The 21,001-nt window shown below is 42.7% G+C and overlaps 1 protein-coding gene across 2 annotated transcripts; it reads right to left on the bottom strand.

Moving 5' to 3' along the window:
• Positions 1-101: 101 nt before the first annotated feature.
• On the bottom strand, positions 102-18,489 carry bach2a (BTB and CNC homology 1, basic leucine zipper transcription factor 2a). 2 transcript variants are annotated; one of them, XM_047346196.1, is made up of 6 exons: positions 18,325-18,489; positions 11,759-12,047; positions 8,931-10,229; positions 4,319-4,525; positions 3,939-4,031; positions 102-3,848 (listed from the first exon to the last, which is right to left on the bottom strand). In XM_047346196.1, exons 2-6 carry the CDS (start codon positions 12,020-12,022, stop codon positions 3,636-3,638), a joined length of 2,076 nt encoding a protein of 691 aa, XP_047202152.1. In that variant the 5' UTR covers positions 12,023-12,047; positions 18,325-18,489; the 3' UTR covers positions 102-3,635. The 2 variants fall into 2 exon arrangements, with proteins under 2 accessions (XP_047202152.1, XP_047202151.1); XM_047346195.1 differs by having other exon boundaries at positions 102-4,031.
• Positions 18,490-21,001: the final 2,512 nt, after the last annotated feature.

Raw genomic sequence — 21,001 nt, 5'->3', positions numbered from 1 at the left:
TGAGCATGCACTGATCCCTGGAGGAAGGCTTCAGGGTCATCTTTGTTTGATGAGATTGCCGCTTCCCTCACTCAAAAGTTTGGCCTTTATGGGCTGGAAAATTAGAGCCGCACCAGAAAGATTTAATCTTTTTTCTCAAAAAGTCATGAAAACAGTGTACATTTTGGACTAAATAAACAGCGTACAGACTGAATTATTCAGTCTTCATTCTATGTTACAGAAAGATTACAACAGTCAGAGCTGGAGGTCAAATATTACAGTCAATAAAAGGTTATTTCTCAACAGATAAAAAAAACAAGGGGAACAAACAAATTCAGATTCACATGCATTTTTTTTTGTCAAAGATTCCAAATAAAGAAATAAAACAAAATCAATATAGCTGCTTCAGATGGATTTATTACATCTCCTACTGTGGTAAATATCTCCTGCCGTGTGTGTCCGCAGTGACCCTGTGACCCTACCGTGGACTCCAGGAGGCACCGGAACATGTTGGAGCCTGAAACAAACAGCAGCAGCACTCTGCGCAGCCACGTGCTCCTGCATCGACTTTTCAACACATGAATTTGGCATCCCACCAATCAATACTGTGCCACAGTGTTTATTTAGAGCTCTGGCTTCAAACCATCCACCATTAGACAAACTGGTGTGTCAGAACAAATTGATTAGTGGCTCAACAAATTTACATGATATGTGAATTTTAAAGTTGCATGGACACAGAGCAGCGTTTGAGTTTTATTTCGCAGCTGCTGCAGAATCTGGGAGCAGAAATGATAAACTCTGTTTAGTCTGAATCAGTTTAAGATGAAAGGCAGAATGAAATAAATCTAAACACAGCAAGTTATTTTTGAATGATTTTTAACAATTCCAACCTGCACCAATTACACATCTACAGATATTTAAATACATTCTGAGTGTGAAAATAAAGGAAATTCCTGCAGAACTGAAATATCTGAGCTCATCATAAAAGTTTTGGTTTATATGCCTGATGTTTCCTCCTCTGAACCACAGGAGGTCCACCTCCCATCTGATTAACTCTGAGTGTTCAGAGAAAACTGTTCATATGCAGTCAGCAAACAGTCTGATCACCAAGGGGCCTTTGTTACCGTGGATAAGAGCTGCAGATGCAGAATAATGAGAGTTTTCTGCTACAGCCTAGTTATTAAATCATTTTAGCTCCATAAAAAAATCCATCAATGCATTTTGGGTCTGGTTGAATGTCATTCTGCATTGACTTTTACATATAAACTGGAGTAAAGATTAAAATGTGTGTGAAGTTATTTTAACAGTGGGCAGCAGTGATAGTCTATAAAACACAGGGTGTGTTTGATGATCAGAGTGATCAGGAATCACATGAATTCATGTGCAGGATTGATTTTTATTGTTTCCAGTCAGTTTAGGAAACCGATTGCTTCATTAAATAAAAAGCTTGTCATTCTGTTTATAAAACGCCACTCCGGTCGTTTCGAGGTATTCTCCATTTTCCAGGAAATCCCGGTGAACTGTGGCAGTTTGCAGTTCAATTTAACCGCTGTACTTTGCCTATTGCACAAATTGATTTTCATACAGAAAAGACGAGAGTGAAATGAAGCGATAAATACTGAAAACGCTGAGCTGGAATGTGAACCGACTGGGGAGTGGTCAGCAACTCGGACCGACCCACAGGTGTGGCTCTATGACAACAGGAAGAAGAAACTGAAAGTCGAGGGAAAACAGAGTTTAATTGGATGTCTAATATTATGCACCATCAGTTATTGGACAAAGGGAGCAACCCAACAAAGAATAAATCCTTCAAACTGTGGAGGAATAAATTAAAGAATCAATGGATAAACAAACATTAGCAGCTTTAGCAGATGTAACTTTAGGTAGTCACTATCTGTCTGACTTTCTCAGGCTTCTCACATCACTGTGGAGGTTTGCAGAAATGTGTTTCTGCATGGCTCTACTAAGGTCCCATCACAGCAATTCAATATGGCTGAGGTCTGGCCTTTGACTAGGCCACTCCAACAATTCTTCTCCTTTTCAGCAGTTCTGTTGTAGATTAGGTGCTGTGTTTCAGATTATTGCTGAAGACCCAGTTTGAACCAAGCTTTAACCTTACATTTGACTCTAGAATACAAAGAAGCTCAAGGTCAACTCAATGAAAGCAAGGTGCCCGGGTACTGAGCCTGCAGAACAAGCCCAAATCATCAGCCCTCCACCACCATGCTTGACAGTTGGTGTGAAGCATTGTGATGAGCTGCTGATGTTTTGTTACCTTCGTACATGGTTCCATGCATTAAGGCCAAACATCTCTACTTTGTTCTCATCTGTTCATAAAACAATGTTCAAGAAGTTATGTGGTTTGTTCAGATGCAGCTTTGTAAACCCAATTTGTTCTCCATTACATCTTTTTAGACATTGCATCTTGTAAGTCCTGAGGAAGTCTTTCTTTTAATTTGCGCTTTTGCTTCATAAATCATAATCCTCTGGTGTGACAGATTTATTCTTTGTGGTTGTGTTGCATTAGCTCCATATTAGGAGATGTGAATTTATACTTAAGTTTGATGAGGTGATTTCTGTTGCTTGCTTCAGTTTTCACAGCTGCAGGTCACTTCATACCTGTACCTTTGCAGTTTTAGTAGTTTTTGTGCCGTTTATCAAAGAATATATCCTACTGACCATGCCTCAGTTCATACCCACCTTTATATACTCTACTTATAGTCTGCTATAAGGAAATCTTTTTATTATAATTTCAATAAATAATATCTACCAACAGGAGATCACTTAAGAGTTATTCCGATTTTAAATTGCCAATTGGCCCAAATGGGGATTAAAACTAAACTAAAAGGAAACAAAGTAAAATACAAAGATTTTAGATAACAATAAACAACTAAATAAGGTCACAGACCAAATTTGGCATTTTTAAATTCTATAATTCATGAGAATACTTACACCAGTGGTTTAAATAGATGGGCCTGAAATAGTTTTTTACAAATTCAATATGGAGGCAGCATGATAACGTATGGATTTAAATTGAGGGTAAGAACAGGCAAGAAACAAACTGACCTGGAGTTGTTCTAATCCGCTGTTTATTATGTGATGATGTGAATGTTTTCCTCCGTGGGAGCAGATAAGGCCACCGAGTGACACTGTGCTCATACATGGAGATATTTCCATGTTTTCCCAAGAAAACAGCTCCACAGACATCCGGAACCCTTTGATGGACGTCAGCAGGCCAAAGAGAAATCATTTGGTAAACAACAACTCTCCCTCTTTAAAAACTGTTCCTTCATGGGCTTCTTTTGTAGACCTACATGGAGCGCTGAGTCTTCCTCAGCTTTAGGGAATCTGGTTTGGTGCTCATGTTAAACCTGTTACACTTATTATGGACTTGTAAGTAAGTAAGAGTTAAGGAAGAGTTAATGAGGCATTAAGGAGGAGAAAACTGAGCAATTTGTACACTTCCTGAGAAACACCGAGATAACCGGAGAATGTAACTCTTAAACATAGGAAATGAAGCTGCCGACATCTTCACTCACACCGGTCCAAATAAAAAACACATCTGCTAAACACATAATGCCCCGTCCAGATCTCACCTCTCCATTAGTACTGATGAGATCACAGGTGTCTCACTCAGGAAAACAAACAGGTTCTGCTCAAGATGAGTCCTGCGTGTCCGGCTCTTCCGTTGTGCACTTCACAGTCATCTCCTGACAGAAATCCACTGTCACTGTGGGGCTACACACTTCCTCATTGGATACCAGAATTAGTGGACCGTCTTCCTGGACTGGCTGTCCACTCTCCAGTTGCTTAGAGTTCTCTCCGACCTCACCTTGCCACGACACAGCGCATCTGGCCTTCACAGAGTCCTGGTCAAGACAGGATAAAGGAGAATCTGATGTGAGGTCGATGGTGGCGGAGGCCGGCGGAGTCTGGCTACTTTGGACCTCCCTGCACACCTGCTGCGAGAGGAAGGAGAGGTTCTGCCAGAGCTCTGACATGCAGACCTGAAGCTGGTTCCTCTCGCTCAGCAGCTTCTCCTTCTCAGACACCTGCATCCAGCAAAACACACAATTAAGTCAGATCTCTGAATCAGCACAAAATACAAACTGAAATGAGCCGAAAGAGAGCAAACGTTTAGATGTTTCTTTTCTTCACTCTAGAGATTCTTGGTCATTTTTCCACCAAACTTTAAGTGTTTGAAGTTGGATCAGACGTCTAATCCTTCTATCTCCACCAACCAAAGCATTAAACATCAACTTTTTAACCCCCTGAGATATTTGTGCAGTTTGCAGCCAGGACCACGAGGCCATTGACCGTGAGTATTTAAAACCCCTACCAGTTTTCGGATCTCTATCTCAAGATTCTGAATGCAGTCCAGCTTCCTCTTGCGGCAGCGCTGAGCAGCGATGCGGTTTTTGCTGCGCCTACGGATGTCGTGGATGAACTCCAATTGTTCTGAGGTGAGTTTGTGCATCTTGATGAGGACCTGAAAGTCGTTGCGAGGGAGGTTGGAGATCTGATCCACAGGGAATGGCAGCTTCACCTGAAAGAACCAAGGAGTTTAATCTGATCATTTCCAGTCTGATGACATGGGAGTTTCATGACAAGTGAAAAAAACTTAACAATGAAAAGATTTTAGGTAAGTATGTAGATCAGGCTATTTAACCACTGATAGTTAATGTGCATTTGGATACATTATGCATCCACACACGTTACCATTTTGAGCGACAACCACCTCGGGATCGACTGTCCAACAATTTGCTCTAACAAATCTGCTATGAATTATTAGTATTAATCAACTCTTCAGCTTCCCATCACGTTCAGCAGGAACTTGCAACAGAGAAAGGATGTAAATCCTGCAGAATTGTGACTCTGATCTAAACAAAATTACAAAACTTTACACGAAAAATAATCTGCTGCATATATATGCAGGTGTGTGTAATGTGGGGTAACATCCAGCAGGTGTCAGTATCAGACTAAACTGTACCTGTTTACATCTACAGGCCAAATACATCCTTCAACCACCAACTGAAAAATGTATAGTATTTCTTCATATTTCTTTTTGACAGCAGGGAAAATCGCAGGTCTTTAAACTGACAGCTAAGGTTCTTTATGAGGCCACCTTGTCACCTGGAAACTACAACTAGGGATGGACAATAATTACATTGTTTATCATTATCATGGAAAAAAGTGATCATGATACAGACTCTGATTTATTGTGACAATGATAAACTCTAATTAATGATGCCTGCAAACCTCAAATCTGACAGCATGGTTGGGATTGTTGCTTGTTTTGTTAAAACTATCCATGTTGCAGTGTTGGTTCCAAAGGAGCCCAATTAACATCAGGACATTTAAGAATATGGGTTATTGCAATTATTGTGTGCTGTTATCTGTGCAGTGGCAGCACATTAGGTAACTGGTGTACGACTGTTCGATGAGGGGTGTGCTTTTTTTCACAGCAGCTTTTGTTCGCCACTGACTCTATGCAGCAACACATTTATTTCCAAAAAGATGATTACTGTAGTGATTACTTTAACACGTGTTACTGTCACTTTTATTGTTATTGCAATAAATGCCAGATATTATTGTGATAACATTTTAAGTCCATATTTCCCATCCCTAACTACGACAAACAGCAGAGCCAACCCAAGGTACAAGCAAACTAATCAGATGTTCAGGACCCTAAGGTCAGCACAGGACTCCCAAAGGTACCTGATGTCTCGCCACTGAACAGATCTAAAACATTATATAGGTTTAAAACATTTAAAAACAGTAGGCCTTCTTTTGAATTCACTCCATTGTTTTCTGACTAAATATAAAGCTAGTATGTTTCGGTCCACAGCGAGTCCTAGATGTCTTGCATGCGCTACGGCAGGGGTGCATCCTTGCTCCAACCCCATGGATTAAGTGCCTGGATCACTTCTGCAGTGTGTAACTGAGTTCTGCAGAGGCATGATGATGAGCTATCATTTGATTCAGGTGCATTAGAATGAGGATCCATTTAAAGGTTGTAGGACAGTGGCTCTTGAGGACTGGAGTTGAAGATGACTGCTCTGTTCACTTAGTCCAGTTGAGTGCTGATCTAATCTCTTGATACCACTGTTGCCTTGCAGCATGAGGTTCCTGGGTTCAACTAAGCTGGATGGATGGATAGAAATTCTGAGCTATCCAAACACTGATATACAGGTCCTTCTCAAAATATTAGCATATTGTGATAAAGTTCATTATTTTCCATAATGTAATGATGAAAATTTAACATTCATATATTTTAGATTCATTGCACACTAACTGAAATATTTCAGGTCTTTTATTGTCTTAATACAGATGATTTTGGCATACAGCTCATGAAAACCCAAAATTCCTATCTCACAAAATTAGCATATTTCATCCGACCAATAAAAGAAAAGTGTTTTTAATACAAAAAACGTCAACCTTCAAATAATCATGTACAGTTATGCACTCAATACTTGGTCGGGAATCCTTTTGCAGAAATGACTGCTTCAATGCGGCGTGGCATGGAGGCAATCAGCCTGTGGCACTGCTGAGGTCTTATGGAGGCCCAGAATGCTTCGATAGTGGCCTTTAGCTCATCCAGAGTGTTGGGTCTTGAGTCTCTCAACGTTCTCTTCACAATATCCCACAGATTCTCTATGGGGTTCAGGTCAGGAGAGTTGGCAGGCCAATTGAGCACAGTGATACCATGGTCAGTAAACTAATTACCAGTGGTTTTGGCACTGTGGGCAGGTACCAGGTCGTGCTGAAAAATTAAATCTTCATCTCCATAAAGCTTTTCAGCAGATGGAAGCATGAAGTGCTCCAAAATCTCCTGATAGCTAGCTGCATTGACCCTGCCCTTGATAAAACACAGTGGACCAACACCAGCAGCTGACACGGCACCCCAGACCATCACTGACTGTGAGTACTTGACACTGGACTTCTGGCATTTTGGCATTTCCTTCTCCCCAGTCTTCCTCCAGACTCTGGCACCTTGATTTCCGAATGACATGCAGAATTTGCTTTCATCCGAAAAAAGTACTTTGGACCACTGAGCAACAGTCCAGTGCTGCTTCTCTGTAGCCCAGGTCAGGCGCTTCTGCCGCTGTTTCTGGTTCAAAAGTGGCTTGACCTGGGGAATGTGGCACCTGTAGCCCATTTCCTGCACACGCCTGTGCATGGTGGCTCTGGATGTTTCTACTCCAGACTCAGTCCACTGCTTCCGCAGGTCCCCCAAGGTCTGGAATCGGCCCTTCTCCACAATCTTCCTCAGGGTCCGGTCAACTCTTCTCGTTGTGCAGCGTTTTCTGCCACACTTTTTCCTTCCCACTGAGGTGCCTTGATACAGCACTCTGGGAACAGCCTATTCGTTCAGAAATTTCTTTCTGTGTCTTACCCTCTTGCTTGAGGGTGTCAATAGTGGCCTTCTGGACAGCAGTCAGGTCGGCAGTCTTACCCATGATTGGGGTTTTGAGTGATGAACCAGGCTGGGAGTTTTAAAGGCCTCAGGAATCTTTTGCAGGTGTTTAGAGTTAACTTGTTGATTCAGATGATTAGGTTCATAGCTCGTTTAGAGACCCTTTTAATGATATGCTAATTTTGTGAGATAGGAATTTTGGGTTTTCATGAGCTGTATGCCAAAATCATCCGTATTAAGACAATAAAAGACCTGAAATATTTCAGTTAGTGTGCAATGAATCTAAAATATATGAATGTTAAAATTTCATCATTACATTATGGAAAATAATGAACTTTATCACAATATGCTAATATTTTGAGAAGGACCTGTAATAGAGGGACTGATTTAATGGCTGTGATGGACAGTGGTACTGTGGTGACACTGAGACCAAACTGACCTTAACACAGAACAGCTGTGAAGACAATTGAAAGGACTTACTGTTGGGCCCGGCAATGGATGGAGAAAAATGTGAACTACATAAACAAAGAGATTGGTAAAACTCTGAATCCCAGAATGCACAGCATTAACCTACTTTTAGGACATCCCCATGAAGGAGTCACAGTTGGAATCCCCATGATGTCATAGTACAAAACTCTGGGACCGTTTGTCCTCCACCCACAGTCATCAACTGTTTGCATAGGGAGGATCTCACCAACCAAGTCAACGGCTACAAGCAGGATCCAAGTTGAGTACGATCTGATGTTTGTGTATCTGTCAATTGTAAACCGGCCAATAAAAGACTGGTCAACCTAACCTTTCTTTCTGAGTTTCTGCAGAAAAAGAATCTTCTCTACGACCCAAGAAGAGACGGTGTCACTTATCACTTCGACAATAGGGTTTTTCCCAACCATGTGAAGAAGACGGCATCGGAACCACGGCTGTGCATGCCTGACCTGTGTAGTCTGAGGAGAGGTTTTCTCCAAGCTGCTACTGAGAGCAGCCCCCACAGCTTCTTTGCCCATTGGACCTACTGAACTCATCACACAACTTCCTATTCACCAGAATGGTTCACGTAAGAGATTGTCTCTGGACAGAGAAAATAAATATTGGATAAATATATTTAAATATTGCTTTTTTTATGATGTTTTGCTTTGTTTGATGCTTAAACTGTGTCAAGCCGGAGCCAGCCTAGAGCAAGCTGGAGCTGAGGCTAGATAAAGCTAAAAGCTCTGCTATTGCTAAAACATGTTTACAGCATAGCTTATTCATTCCGTGCTACAATCAGTCATAAAGCACCGCCAGTGCTTGAATCTCCTTTTTCATCTAGTTTCCATAATACCGCCATATTGGGCTGATATTCACAAGACAATACCTGACAGACAAAAAGCTGCTTGGGAAATGATTCCTGATCAGGTGGGGCCCTGATTTTAAGTCTGACTAAAGATTTTGTATTCTAATTTTATTAGTAATTCTGTTAATAAATAGTTGTTAATGACAGTTATTAATAGTTGTGACAGCCAAACCAAACCTTCTGTTACACGACAATACTAACCTCAGGGCCAGAGACTCTAGAACCACCTTCACTGTCGTCTTCTGAGAATGATTCAGACTCATCGCTGGAGTTTCCTCCACTGGTACCAAACCCCTGCTCACTTTTGATCTTGATGTGGCCCTGGCTGAAGACTACCTCACTCCTGAGAGGCGTCCGGGCCTCCACCACCCCAACCAGACAATGAGGAAGAGCCGAGACTGAACCAACTGAGGAGAGGTCAAAGGCCAGGCTCGGCGAGCTACCAGTGGGTATATCGTCTGGATATGAGGAGTGGGAGCTGGAAGTCTGAGTTTGGGGTTCAGATGGTACTGGAGAGGCAGCTAAAGTTTTGACTGAGACAGGAGAGCTAGTGAGGCATGTCAGATCGGATGAGGAAGTCTCAACTCGCTCCATGGTGGAGTTTTTTTCTCTGTGGGACAACGTAGGATGCTCACCGGCTGCAGAGGAGAAAATGACAGTACGTCTGTCGAGCTCTCCTTCATACCGAGAGGAAGAAGTTTTGAATTGTTGCATGTCCCTGTCATTGACGTCATTGAGGTTAGTTTGGCTCAGAGAGTCCGTCTTACTCCTCTGTCGGTCTTTGAGAAGCTCCCTGTAGTGGCTGATGGACAGATGGTTGGAAAGCAGCTGCTGAATGGTGCTGCCCGTCATGGTGCCAAGATCCAAGCCACCTCGCTGGAGGTAGGAACGCAGGCAGGATGAGGCTAGTTCCTGATCTGCAGAGGGCTTATCTACCACTGGAACCCCCTCTACCTCCAACTCCATCTCCAGAACCTCTTCAGTACCAAACTCTGCATTGAAGCCATTCCTCTCACGTCCTGCCTCCTCAAAGGCTTCCTCTTTAATCCTGGAGGGGGTAAAAATAGTCTGAGGAGCAGCACTGGACTCTGTTGGCTCTGAACAGGTTAGAGTGGGAATGGTCTGTTGACCTAATCCATTGTGCTTGTTGTCACAAACCTGGTGCTGGTACTTCCAGGATTTAGGACTTTGTGGAAGGTCTTCATGAGGTAAAGCAGCATCAGCTGTTTGATAGCTTTGCTTCTTTGTCTCCAAACAGTTATCAAAGGAAAGGTTTTGGGAAAATATGGTATCCTCTTCATCATATTCCGCTTTGCAATTCCTGGATTGCTGTCCATCACTCTCTAACTGAGCCTGAAGAAACTGGAAGCAGGAATCCTCCAAGTTGTGCACACCAAGAAGGTCAGCGCAAAGAATGACCTCATGGATGTTTTCTCGACTTAACACCAGCTTGGCAGTGTAGGCGAACTGAAGCAGCGGAGCAAAACCTTTGGCTGTCACCTGCAGAAAAACAAACACAGCTAACCTCAGAAACATGACAGATCCAAAAGATTTAGCTATAAAAGAGTTAAAACTAGAAAGCCAGTATCACTATTGCGAACGTCCTGATCCAATAGGTCCCGTTAATTACAGGTTTAAGTGATCAGTTCAGAGTCCCTGATTAAACTCAACGCATGACACCTGTTTTTGTTGCTGCACTCTCTGTGATCATGTCAGCTGTAGCCCCAGTGAAGCACGTGTCCATGTTTTCTGCAGTCAATTTTTAACAACGGACTGCAACCTTCTAAAGAAGTCTCCAAAAACTGTAAAATTTCATCAAAAGGGCTCTTTCTTTACAATCCAAAAGAGACTGCACAAGTTTACCTTTCATGGGAGGTTCAAGGCTGAAACCTTTTCTCTCTAAGAAAAAAATTAAAGCTAAACAAAAATTTACCAGCGAGAACATAGACTAAGACCTCAACATTCTTTGGACCGATGAATCTATAACTGAAATATTTGTATCTTTGGTTTAAACCAAATACAGCATTCCAGGAAAATTAAAGGTAAAGTGGAACTGGACCCTGCAACATGAAATCTGGCTGAGAATCAAACACTGAAACTTCCGAGCCGAGCCCATATCTTTCGAAGTGCTTGAAACGGGCTGAACATGCAGGAAATCTCTCAAACATCTCACAGTTGAAATTGAGGAGTGGGGCAAACTTTCCAAACATGGGAAATATCCAGAACTGAATCAAACCCAGAATCTGTCAAGAGCTACAGCTATTTTTTAAAGAAGAAAAATCAAAAATTTGACTTTATGTGCAAAGCTGGTGGAGACATACTATAAAAGGCTTGTAGCTGTAATTTCAGCCTAAGGTGGTTCTATAAAGTATTAACTTAGGAATTCTGAATACAAATGCACACCACACTTTTCAGATTTGTATTTGCAAAAGCCACACGTAATGTTCCTTCAACTTCACAACTGTAGAGTACTTTGTATTGGTCTATCTCGTAAAATCCTGTCAAAATGCACTGATGTTCTGTGTTAATCTGTGAAAGAATGTAAAAGAAAGTTCAAGGAATATGAGCACTTTTGCAAGGCACTGTAGAGTATGAATAGTAGAAAGATAAGTAGATTTAATAAACCAAAGTAGGTTTAATAAAACCAAACGTTTGCATGTTTTCCTCTTGCTGCTGTATTTATCTTATGTGTCCTGAATGATTCGGTCTCCTTCATCCTTCATCATCCTCAGCTTCATACTCCTTTGCTGTTGTCAGCATCATCTATGTCTGTGTGTGTGGTTTGTGCTCACATCAGCATCCCTTCAGGCTTCACAGCAGAACAATAAGATCATGAAACAGGCTGAAGAGAGCTCTGCTTTAACTGGACTGGACAGATAGAGTTCAGACTGTCTGTTGGTTTGGTTTGTTCTTCATTTATTTTAAGTAATGTTTTGAAAAGAGTTTTCTGTTAATTAAAAACCTCACTAAGGAACAAAAATCATGTGGATATGTCCAGTTATCTCTACATGCTGTCATTTGCCCTTTACCTTGTCTGGCAGGCTGATGATGGGTTCTGTGCTGCCTGTTGACTCGCTGTGTCCCAGCAGAACCTGCAGGAAGTAGCTGCTGCTGGCAGCCAGGACAGCCCGGTGTGCTCGGACCTCCCTGCCCTCCACCAGTACCGTGACATCACAGAGGAGACCCCGCCGACGCTGCTCCTCCAGGCTAAGCAACACGTTGGCACAGTGCACCTTGGATTCATACACGTACACAGGCGCTGACGCCTCACTGTCATGCTGCTGCTCCGACATCACTTCCTCTGACACCCTGTACAAACTATACACAGAATAAAAGACAGAATATTTATTATTTAACTTTACACCAAAAGGGAGTAGATTCACCTTAAACTCAGACCGGGTTGTGGCATTTTTAATGTTCTGTTCTTAGTTCAGCAAACCATCAGAGATAAATAGATGGAATAAGTCTGTGGCGTGGAGATGGTGTCATCACATGCCAAAGATCCAGCCTCAGCTGAAAGCCTACAGCAACAGCAGCTTGAAGGTTTGTGTTGAATCTATAATGTTTGAAGCTTAATTCAAACCTTAAATGTCTCTGTAGATAAACTTTTATAAAAATAGATGTTGTATTAGGTTTTTGTTAGTGGTTCTAGAACAGAGCCATGAGGAACCCCATCAGCTACTACAAGGGAACTTAATCAGTGTTTAGTGATTGGTTTTTTTTAAAGTTTAATAAGAAAACAGTCACTTCTTGTCCAAGGAATGGTTAAACTAATTACAAGTTCCTGATTACAAGTCTGACCATTTTTACAACATTTCTTTTCCTCAGAGAAAGAACAGTAACCAGTTGTTTTGATCGGATTAGCGCCCACCTTTAGATAAAGAGAAGTTAAAATACAGAGGTCCATGAAGAATTAGTTTTATGGTCATTTAAAAGATGTGGTAAGTGTGGAAGAATGAAAACTCCTCTTAAAAGGTTTCTGATTATAAGAAGAGTTTTCTGGTCCTTTGAGACTGAAAATAAAAAGGTCTTCATAAATTTGTTGCGACTAGGTTTTTGAGAGTTAATTCCTGTCTTTTGGACACTGCATCTTGGTCAGACCTGCCACCAGGTGGCACTCTGCAGACAACACACTAACCAGTTCTATGAGAAGACTGTAAACTGTTTATCAACAACATATCCTATGACATTCCCACTGCCTTCTGCTCTAGGTAGCTAGATTTAGCTACACTTTATACCATTCTGTTGCATCTCTCTGCATCCTGCAACATCCAGTTGAATGCATGCCCGTTCAACCTGTTGCATCCTACTCCATGAAGCTACATCCTGCTTTATGCCACTACATCCTGTGGTATCCTACAACATCCCGCTGCATATCCCTGCATCCTGTTGCCTACTGCTGCATATCCATTCATACTGTTGCATGATGCTCTAGGAAGCTACTTCCAGCTTCATCCCACTAGACCCTGCTTCAGCTGCATTCTTCTGCATCTGTCTGTATCTTACTACATACTACACCATCCTGCTACATCCAGCTATATCATGCTGCATGCGCCCACATTTTGGTGCTTTCGGTAGCTACACCAGCTTCATCCTGCTACATTCTGTTGCATCCTGCTGCCTCTGTCTAAATCTTACTATATCTTACTGCATCCCTCTGCATCCTGCTCCATTCTGCAATACTCTGCTACATCCTTCTGTATCTTGGCACATAAGGCTGCATCCTGCATTTTCCCGCCACATGACCCTACATGCTATTGCATCCCCCTCTAGGAAGCTACAAACTGCTCCATTCCGCTGCATCTGTCTGAATCAAACTACATCCAGCAGCATCCTGCTACATTCAGCAGTATCCTGCTGCTTTCCAATGCATCCAGCTACATTCTGTCACATGCCTCTGCATCCACACCAAATCCTGCTGAATCCTCCTCAGGCAGCTGCAACCAGCTTCTTTTGACTGCATCCTGCAACATCCCACTGTGCTTCCGCGGTGGTGGGTCGGTTCCCGAAGAGAGACTCTCTGAAGTATTTGTAGTTCAGTAAAGTCTGAAGTGGTATGGTTGCAAGGTTTTGGTAAATTGAAGTTTGGATTTGGTTTTCTGTTCACCATTCTGAAATCATTTTCTTTCTCCACCTGTTTTCCCTGCTCCTCTGTTTCTAGTGATCCTGGCGCATGAGTAATTGTCTCACCTGCATCTATTCAACTATCATCTCACATGTTAACATTTATATACAGAAAGTGAAATATTCTTCCACACAGTCAGATAACTGTTGAAGGGAGTAATTAATTACTCTGTAGTACTGCAAAAGTAGGCAGTTCCTCATATCATGAATTAGAGGAACAAACATGTGCAGCTGTAGAAAGAGGCAGACACACAGACAGATGCAGCCATGCACACAAACTGCAGGCAGAGCTGCTGCATTGTGATTCATAAATCCTCCCTGTAGACAGCTGAGTGTGCAGTCTGTCTGAGGGTGTGTGTAGGAGCTTTGTGCTGAGTCAGACCTGTTGGAGCAGCCCACCTCTGAAAGCTCACTGTGAATCCACACCCCGACCATCATCATCATCGTTTCCTCAGCCTATGTGCTGCGTCCCTGAGGATCAACAGGACAGCTATATATCACCTTTTTATCCTGATCTAGTGTTTTACAATCTGTCTCTGTACCCTTTCATCCAATCACAGAGTGGTTTAAAATAGGAGGCGGTTGGTGTCATACGACCAAGGATTGACCGCTCAAGCTTCTAACGACTGGTCTCATTGCTCCTGTTGTTCAGTTTTTATTCCTCTGCAGCATTGGTTTCTTACTGTAATTTAATGAATACATTTGATACCATTTTCACTTCAGTGGTTCCGTTGGGCCTAATCTGCATCAGTGTTTGCATCCACAACCCTCCAAACAATAAAAGGCAAGAACTCCATCAGAACCAATAACATTTCCCCATCTTCCTTAGCTCTGTCTCCCCTAATGGTCACTATGGCTCAGAGAGTTTGTATCCAACACATTGGAGGTGGATGGATTTAATGGTTGTATTAAAACAGCACTCTGATCTGACTGATCCACAGACATGACACCATCTGAACTGGCACACAGCTTACTGATCCAGAGTCTTTTGGGATCATACAACTGCCTGTCATCTGCTGTTTCAGCTGGTGTCAGATCAGAGCTAAATAAAGTTTACTTTAAAGCACAGCATCCTGCTGCAAACTCATAATTCTCCTATATTCTGCTGTATTCCACTACATCCTCCTACATCCAGCTGCATCCTGCTCCATCTTGCAACAATGTGCTGCATCCTGCTGCATCCTTCTTTATCCAGCTCCATCCTGCTTCATCTTGCTCCATATGGCTGAATCTTGCTGCCTCCTATTGCCTCCAGCTTAAGACCACCACATCCTGCTGTATCCTGCTGAATTCTGCTACAACCCACATCATGCTGCATCTCACATCATCATGCTACATCCTGCTGCAACCCACTACATTCTGCTACATCATCCTGCATCTCACAGCATCCTGCTGCATCCCACAACATTCTACTACATCCCACAGCATCCTGTTGCAATCAACTACATTCTGCTACATCCTGCAACAACCCACATCATGCTGCATGCCACTGCATTCTGCTACATTCTGCTGCATCCCACACCATCATGTAACATCCTACAGCATCCTTTTGCACAAAGCAGACAACACAGAAAAGTTTCTCCGGTTAAATAAAACATTTCAGAACCATTGAAGAAAGGCAGATTAACTCCACTTCAGAATGCGGAAACATGCTGTTTCTATGAGTCTTTCAGATTACTCTAAACAACATTTACATTTATATCTAAATCCCATCGGCTCCACAGACTGACGTTTTCTTCCCAACACATGCAGCCTGATTAAATTTAATCTAGAAAGCACCAGCAGACATCCCTGAGGAGATCCTGATAAACATCCTGAAATGATATAATTGTCTCCTTTTTCTTCGCAGACACTCTCATAGAGATCCGGAAACATGAACTCTGATGTCACCCAGAACCTTCATCCCTAGGGCAGCCAGCCCTCCTCATACCAGACTACAAAGATCTGAGGAAGCACAGTTGCTGAGCTTCAGCCACTGAATCAAATACAGGAGAGGAAGCATTTTGCTTTCAATAAATATTTTTTCTGTTGTTTCATGATTTGTTGGCTTAAAAAAAAATAGCTTAACCAACACGATCAACATCTCCGCAACAGAATCCTCAGACCAACAGGACCAGTCTGTTCAGGTTGAGAACGATCAGTTCAACGATGGGTTCAATTTCGCCTCAGTGTTGGACAGACTCGGATCAGAAAACCCAGCCTGCAGGCAGTTCAGGAAGTAGAAACTGGATCCAACACATCAGGTTTCAGGGAAACTGACATAAGTCACATATTAAAACTCTAACAGAGAAACCGGATTAAAACAAGGCACAGGGCTGCGGATAAAACCCAGAGTTAATTTTTTGTAGTACCAGAAAACTAATGGATTTCATGAAGCTTCATAAACAAAACCGCACACAAGTGAGCTCATCTGCATCAGAAAAGAGATCTACAAGAACAGTGCGCATAGATACTGTTGGAAGGTCAGGAGGAGATTCTTGGAGTTTCACTGGATTCACTTTAATAAAAGTAACTTCTTCAGACAATAAGAGAAGTGACAGAACTGAAGTATCCAAGCGCAGAATCAAAACCGTCAAAAAACAACACATATATCTTACTACAGCACTGTAGCACCATCACGACAGAAGCAGTTAAACAGCAGAAATTAAAAAAATAGTCAGCCCATTTGTTGTACCGCTGTACTACTCTCTGAAAACTCCCAACATTTTGTGAGACATGTGCGTGATCATTTCTCTTCCGTCTCTGTCTGATCGTTCTCCTCTGATCCCAGACACTGTTTCATGTGTCTCACAAACATCCAGGAAGGAAAACTTGAAGGTATCAGAGTGACGGCAACTTTATTTTTCTAGATGTTAATTAACAAATTTACCAGCAAAACTGAGGTGACTTTCAGAGCTGCTTCATTCCCATCAACAGCTACAGGGCCTTCCAAAAGTGTTCTTATCCCTATGCTTTTTTTATGTTGCAATCGCAATATTCTATGTATTTAATTGTAATTTTATGTGCTACCAAACACAAAGTAGTGCATATACGTGAAGTGGATAGAAAATGATACATTAAAGTGAACAAACAGTATCATGAAAACCAAGGAACACAACAGACGGGTCAGGCATAAAGTTGTGGAGAACTTTAAAGATGGGTTAGGTTATAAAATAGCTTTAAAAATTCCTAAGAACTCAGTTTAAAAAAAAAAGTACATTACCATGAACACATCATCTCCACTGTAAAATATGGTTATGGCAGTATCATGGTGTGGGGATGCTGTTCTTCAGCAGGAACAGGGAAGCTGATCAAAGTCGATGGGAGGAAGGATGGAGCAATAAATACATGACAATCCTGGAAGGAAACATGTTAGAGACTCCCAAAGACTTGAAACTGGGCTGAGCTTCACCTTCCAGCAGCAGCCACAGTGACATGGTTTAGATCGAGATATATTTGTGTTAGAAAGCCCCAATAAAAGTTCAGATCCAACTTAGGATCTAAGAGAATACTTAAAAAAACCATCTTCACAGTCACTCTCCATCCAATCTGTCTGAGCTATAGCTGCTTTTACAAAAAGAATGGGAATATTAAATCATTCGGATTTACAAGCCCGGTGGAGACATAGCCCACAAGACTTGCGGTTGTAATTGGTTGTACAAAGCATTGACTTAGGAAAGTGAAAACAGGTGCATGCCACACTTTTAAGATTTTGAGCACCATTATGAAGGCATCACCTTCCACTTTGTGTTGGTCTATCATGCTTAATACTCATTTTGAAGAAATGTCTTTAGTGTATGCAATAGAACAGAGGGATCTTAAACAACACGTCCTCACCCCCAGTGTGATTATCCCCGTGGAGCTCTGCTGGGTTTAAACTCAGCAACATGAACAGCTCGGATCCAGGAGTAAAACATGCCTTCCAGGACCAACGTGGAGGATCTCAACCTGATCCTGGAAGCTGATCTGGGTCCATCCTGGCTTTGTTCATGTAGGCAGCACATAGAATCAGACCATCAGAACTCCCGCAGCTCTGAATAAAAAGCTGGAGGACTGTCTGCAGAAAACAAAGAGCTCAGCCTGCACAACCAGGTGTGTGCGCAGTATATGCATGCTGTCACACACTGAGACTTTTAATGAGATGCTTTACGATGAGCTCAATTATGACACGGTTCTGTGCACTACTGCTGCTGGTTCTGGTTCCAGCGGCTCACAGTCGCTGCTGCACCGGCCCTCAGCGCTTTGTTCCCCGGCTGAGGGCGGAGCAGCGGTCGCCTCCTTTGTCCTCCCCCCGGAGTAAAGAAACGTGTTCCCACCGTGAGGACCCACCAACACAAAGACCCACAGCTCCCGTGAACGGCCTCATGGAGCTACTGGGTTATGCACACCCACGCACCGTGGGTGTGCATAGCCTGTGTGTGCAGCTCCGAACCGCCAAAGAGACAACCGCACTGGGACACATGCATCCGCAGCGGCCGCTTATGGCACTCACCGGCTCCTCGTCCACGGCCCGTCACAGGTCACAGCGTGTCCGCATGGTGCCGAACCTGGGTCTGAGCTGGTCCGTCACCGAGCGCTGCAGGTCCACATGGAGCCGAATCAGGTTCTGAGTGTGGACAAGAAGCGCGTTCACTGATTCAGGAGCTGCTTTGTTGACATCGGCTCAATGACGTCATGGTGTCCCTCATTCACAATAACAACCCCCCTCCTCCCTCAGCAGCACAACCCCCAGCACTCTGCATCTCTAAAGATTAATGAGAATAATAATACAGCAGAGGAATTAAAACCACGTTTTACAAGTTTTTTTTTTTTACAAATATATGTTCATAAGAGCATTAAAAAATGGAATATTAATACAGGAGTGTTATGTTATAAGAAACATTGCTGACACCCATAACAAGAAGGGCGAACCACAAAAGGTTAGTGCTAAAGAAGCTTCTGTATCCAAGCATATGAAAGGCAAGTTAAGTGGAAGGAAAAAGTGTGGTAGAAAAATTCGCAAAAGCAATATAACTGCCACGTTAAGGAGAAGTAAAGACAAGAGTCACAAGCAACATTTTCCACTGAAGGAACTCTCGTTTTTGAACCGGTTTGGTTCGCATCGAACTTTGGTGTTTTGTTGAGCACAGGCCTGTGTTTCCACCAGTTTTGGGGACCAAGCATGAGTCAACAACAGTGGGCGTTACACAAGTAAGGGGGAAAGCATGGTAGCAAAACAAAAAGGCTTGCTGAGCTGCACTTAGTTATCAAGAGAGCTCTCATTAACTACTGTTAATACAGAAAAGGATACAGTGACTCAATCCAAGAACAATGTACAATGTTTTCATTTGCATATGTTCAGTATCTGCGAGTAAAGGAAACCAGTAGTTATACAATGCGTGTTTAGTGTGTTTTTACAAACATATAAATAATATTCATACGGTACGTTCTTCGTCTTCGCCTCTGTACTTGTTGCTTCTATCGTCTGCAGCTTCATACCACCCATGGTTGATATTCACACAGAAGAAACAAGTATTCTGCAGAGTTGAGCAGAGATGGAACCTTTTTTTCATCGGTGGAAACACGTGTCGCCGGTATGAAATCACATTCAGGAACTGGAACGGTGCCCGAACCCCGTTGGTGGAAAAGGCGTAAAGGTGTGGACTGTGTCTGGAGTTAGTGCTTCAAGAGCCACCACACACAGGCACATGTGGAACATGGTTTACAACTGTCACATTCCTTTAAACCAAGTTCAAGGTTCGAGAAGCAGCATCAGAGCCAGGGACTTAAAAAAGCTCAACAAGCTGATAAAAAGGCTGGTTCTGTTCTGGGGACTCCTCTGGAACCTCTGGAGATCATTGTGGAAAGAAGGATTCTTCATAAAATGAAGAACATTATGGAGAACCCTGAGCATCCTCTTCATGAGACTGTCCTACAACAACAGTGTCTTCAGTCAGAGGCTTCTTCAGATCTGCTGTAAGACGGAGCGCTACAGGAGATCCTTCCTGCCCACAGCCATCAGCATCTACAACGGCTCTTTGAGGAAACCTTCATAATATGAGCTACAACAACATTTAATTTCCCTTTGGGATTAATAAAGTATTTTTGAATTGAATTGAGACTTTGGAGGAAGAGTGGAGAATCAAAGTTGCTACAGGTCCAGTATGTAGTTTCCACAAACAGTGATGATTTAAGGAGCCAGATCATCCGCTGCCATTGGTCGACTGTGTTTCATCGCCCAGGAAATGTTAGAGCACTTCATGCTTTTCCCTGCTGACAATCTTTTGGATAATCTGATTTCTTTTTCTAGCAGGACACACTGCCAAAGTACTACCACCTGCAACAATGAGCATGACATAGCTAAGATTGATTTGCCAGCAAATTGGCCTGACCTGACCGCTACAGAGAACCTGTAAAAACGAAGTGGTTGAACTATATCACACCAGTGCTGAACTATCAAAGCCCTCTGAAGACCTCTGGAAGTGACTGACCGGACTTGCATCTCCTCGCTCTGCTCTCTTTTGCCCCACGACTTTGCTCTTCAGCAACAAGAAAATGATGGAACACAGGAAGAGCTGGGAAATTCAGAGGCTGAAATTCAGCCGATGACCAAGAACAGATGACTGAAGATCCAAGACACTAAAGAGTCAATGAGGATCAGTAAAGAGGCCGCAAATCGAGAAAGCAGAAGGTCTTCATTCCTCTGAAAATGACTGTGAAGAGAGGGTTGGACAATCTCATTAGGGCACTCAAAGTCAACCAAAAAACAGGCTTAAGACCTCATCAAAGCTGATGCTTCTGAAGCATCAGGATGGTCACCGGACTGTAGGGATGATAAATAAAATGCTGAGCTCATGAGTTGAAGTAAGATGCTGATTCTTACCAGGACCTGGTAAGCAAGTTTTCTCATGGGTCACACTTAGCAAACATGGTGGTATACAGAAACATCACTCAGATTCAGAATAGAACAATGTAATCCGGACAAGGGCCTTGAGTCTCAAAATTTGACTCAGTGGGATTAGCTTCCTTCTGCTACATGTTGATGTGCCCCTGGGCAAGGCACTTAACACAATGTTGCCTACCAGTTTGCGTTTTGGTGTATGTGTGTGTGGCCCGGGTTTGTGAGTGCAACCGGGTGAATCTGGCTATATCACTATATAAATTCAGTCCATTTACCAAGAACCGTCACA

This window comes from Girardinichthys multiradiatus, chromosome 19 (genome assembly GCF_021462225.1).
Source record: "Girardinichthys multiradiatus isolate DD_20200921_A chromosome 19, DD_fGirMul_XY1, whole genome shotgun sequence".
NCBI classification, from domain to species: domain Eukaryota; kingdom Metazoa; phylum Chordata; class Actinopteri; order Cyprinodontiformes; family Goodeidae; genus Girardinichthys; species Girardinichthys multiradiatus.
Note: the sequence above shows the minus strand (reverse complement) of the source record. Positions and strands in the feature narration are given on the sequence as shown.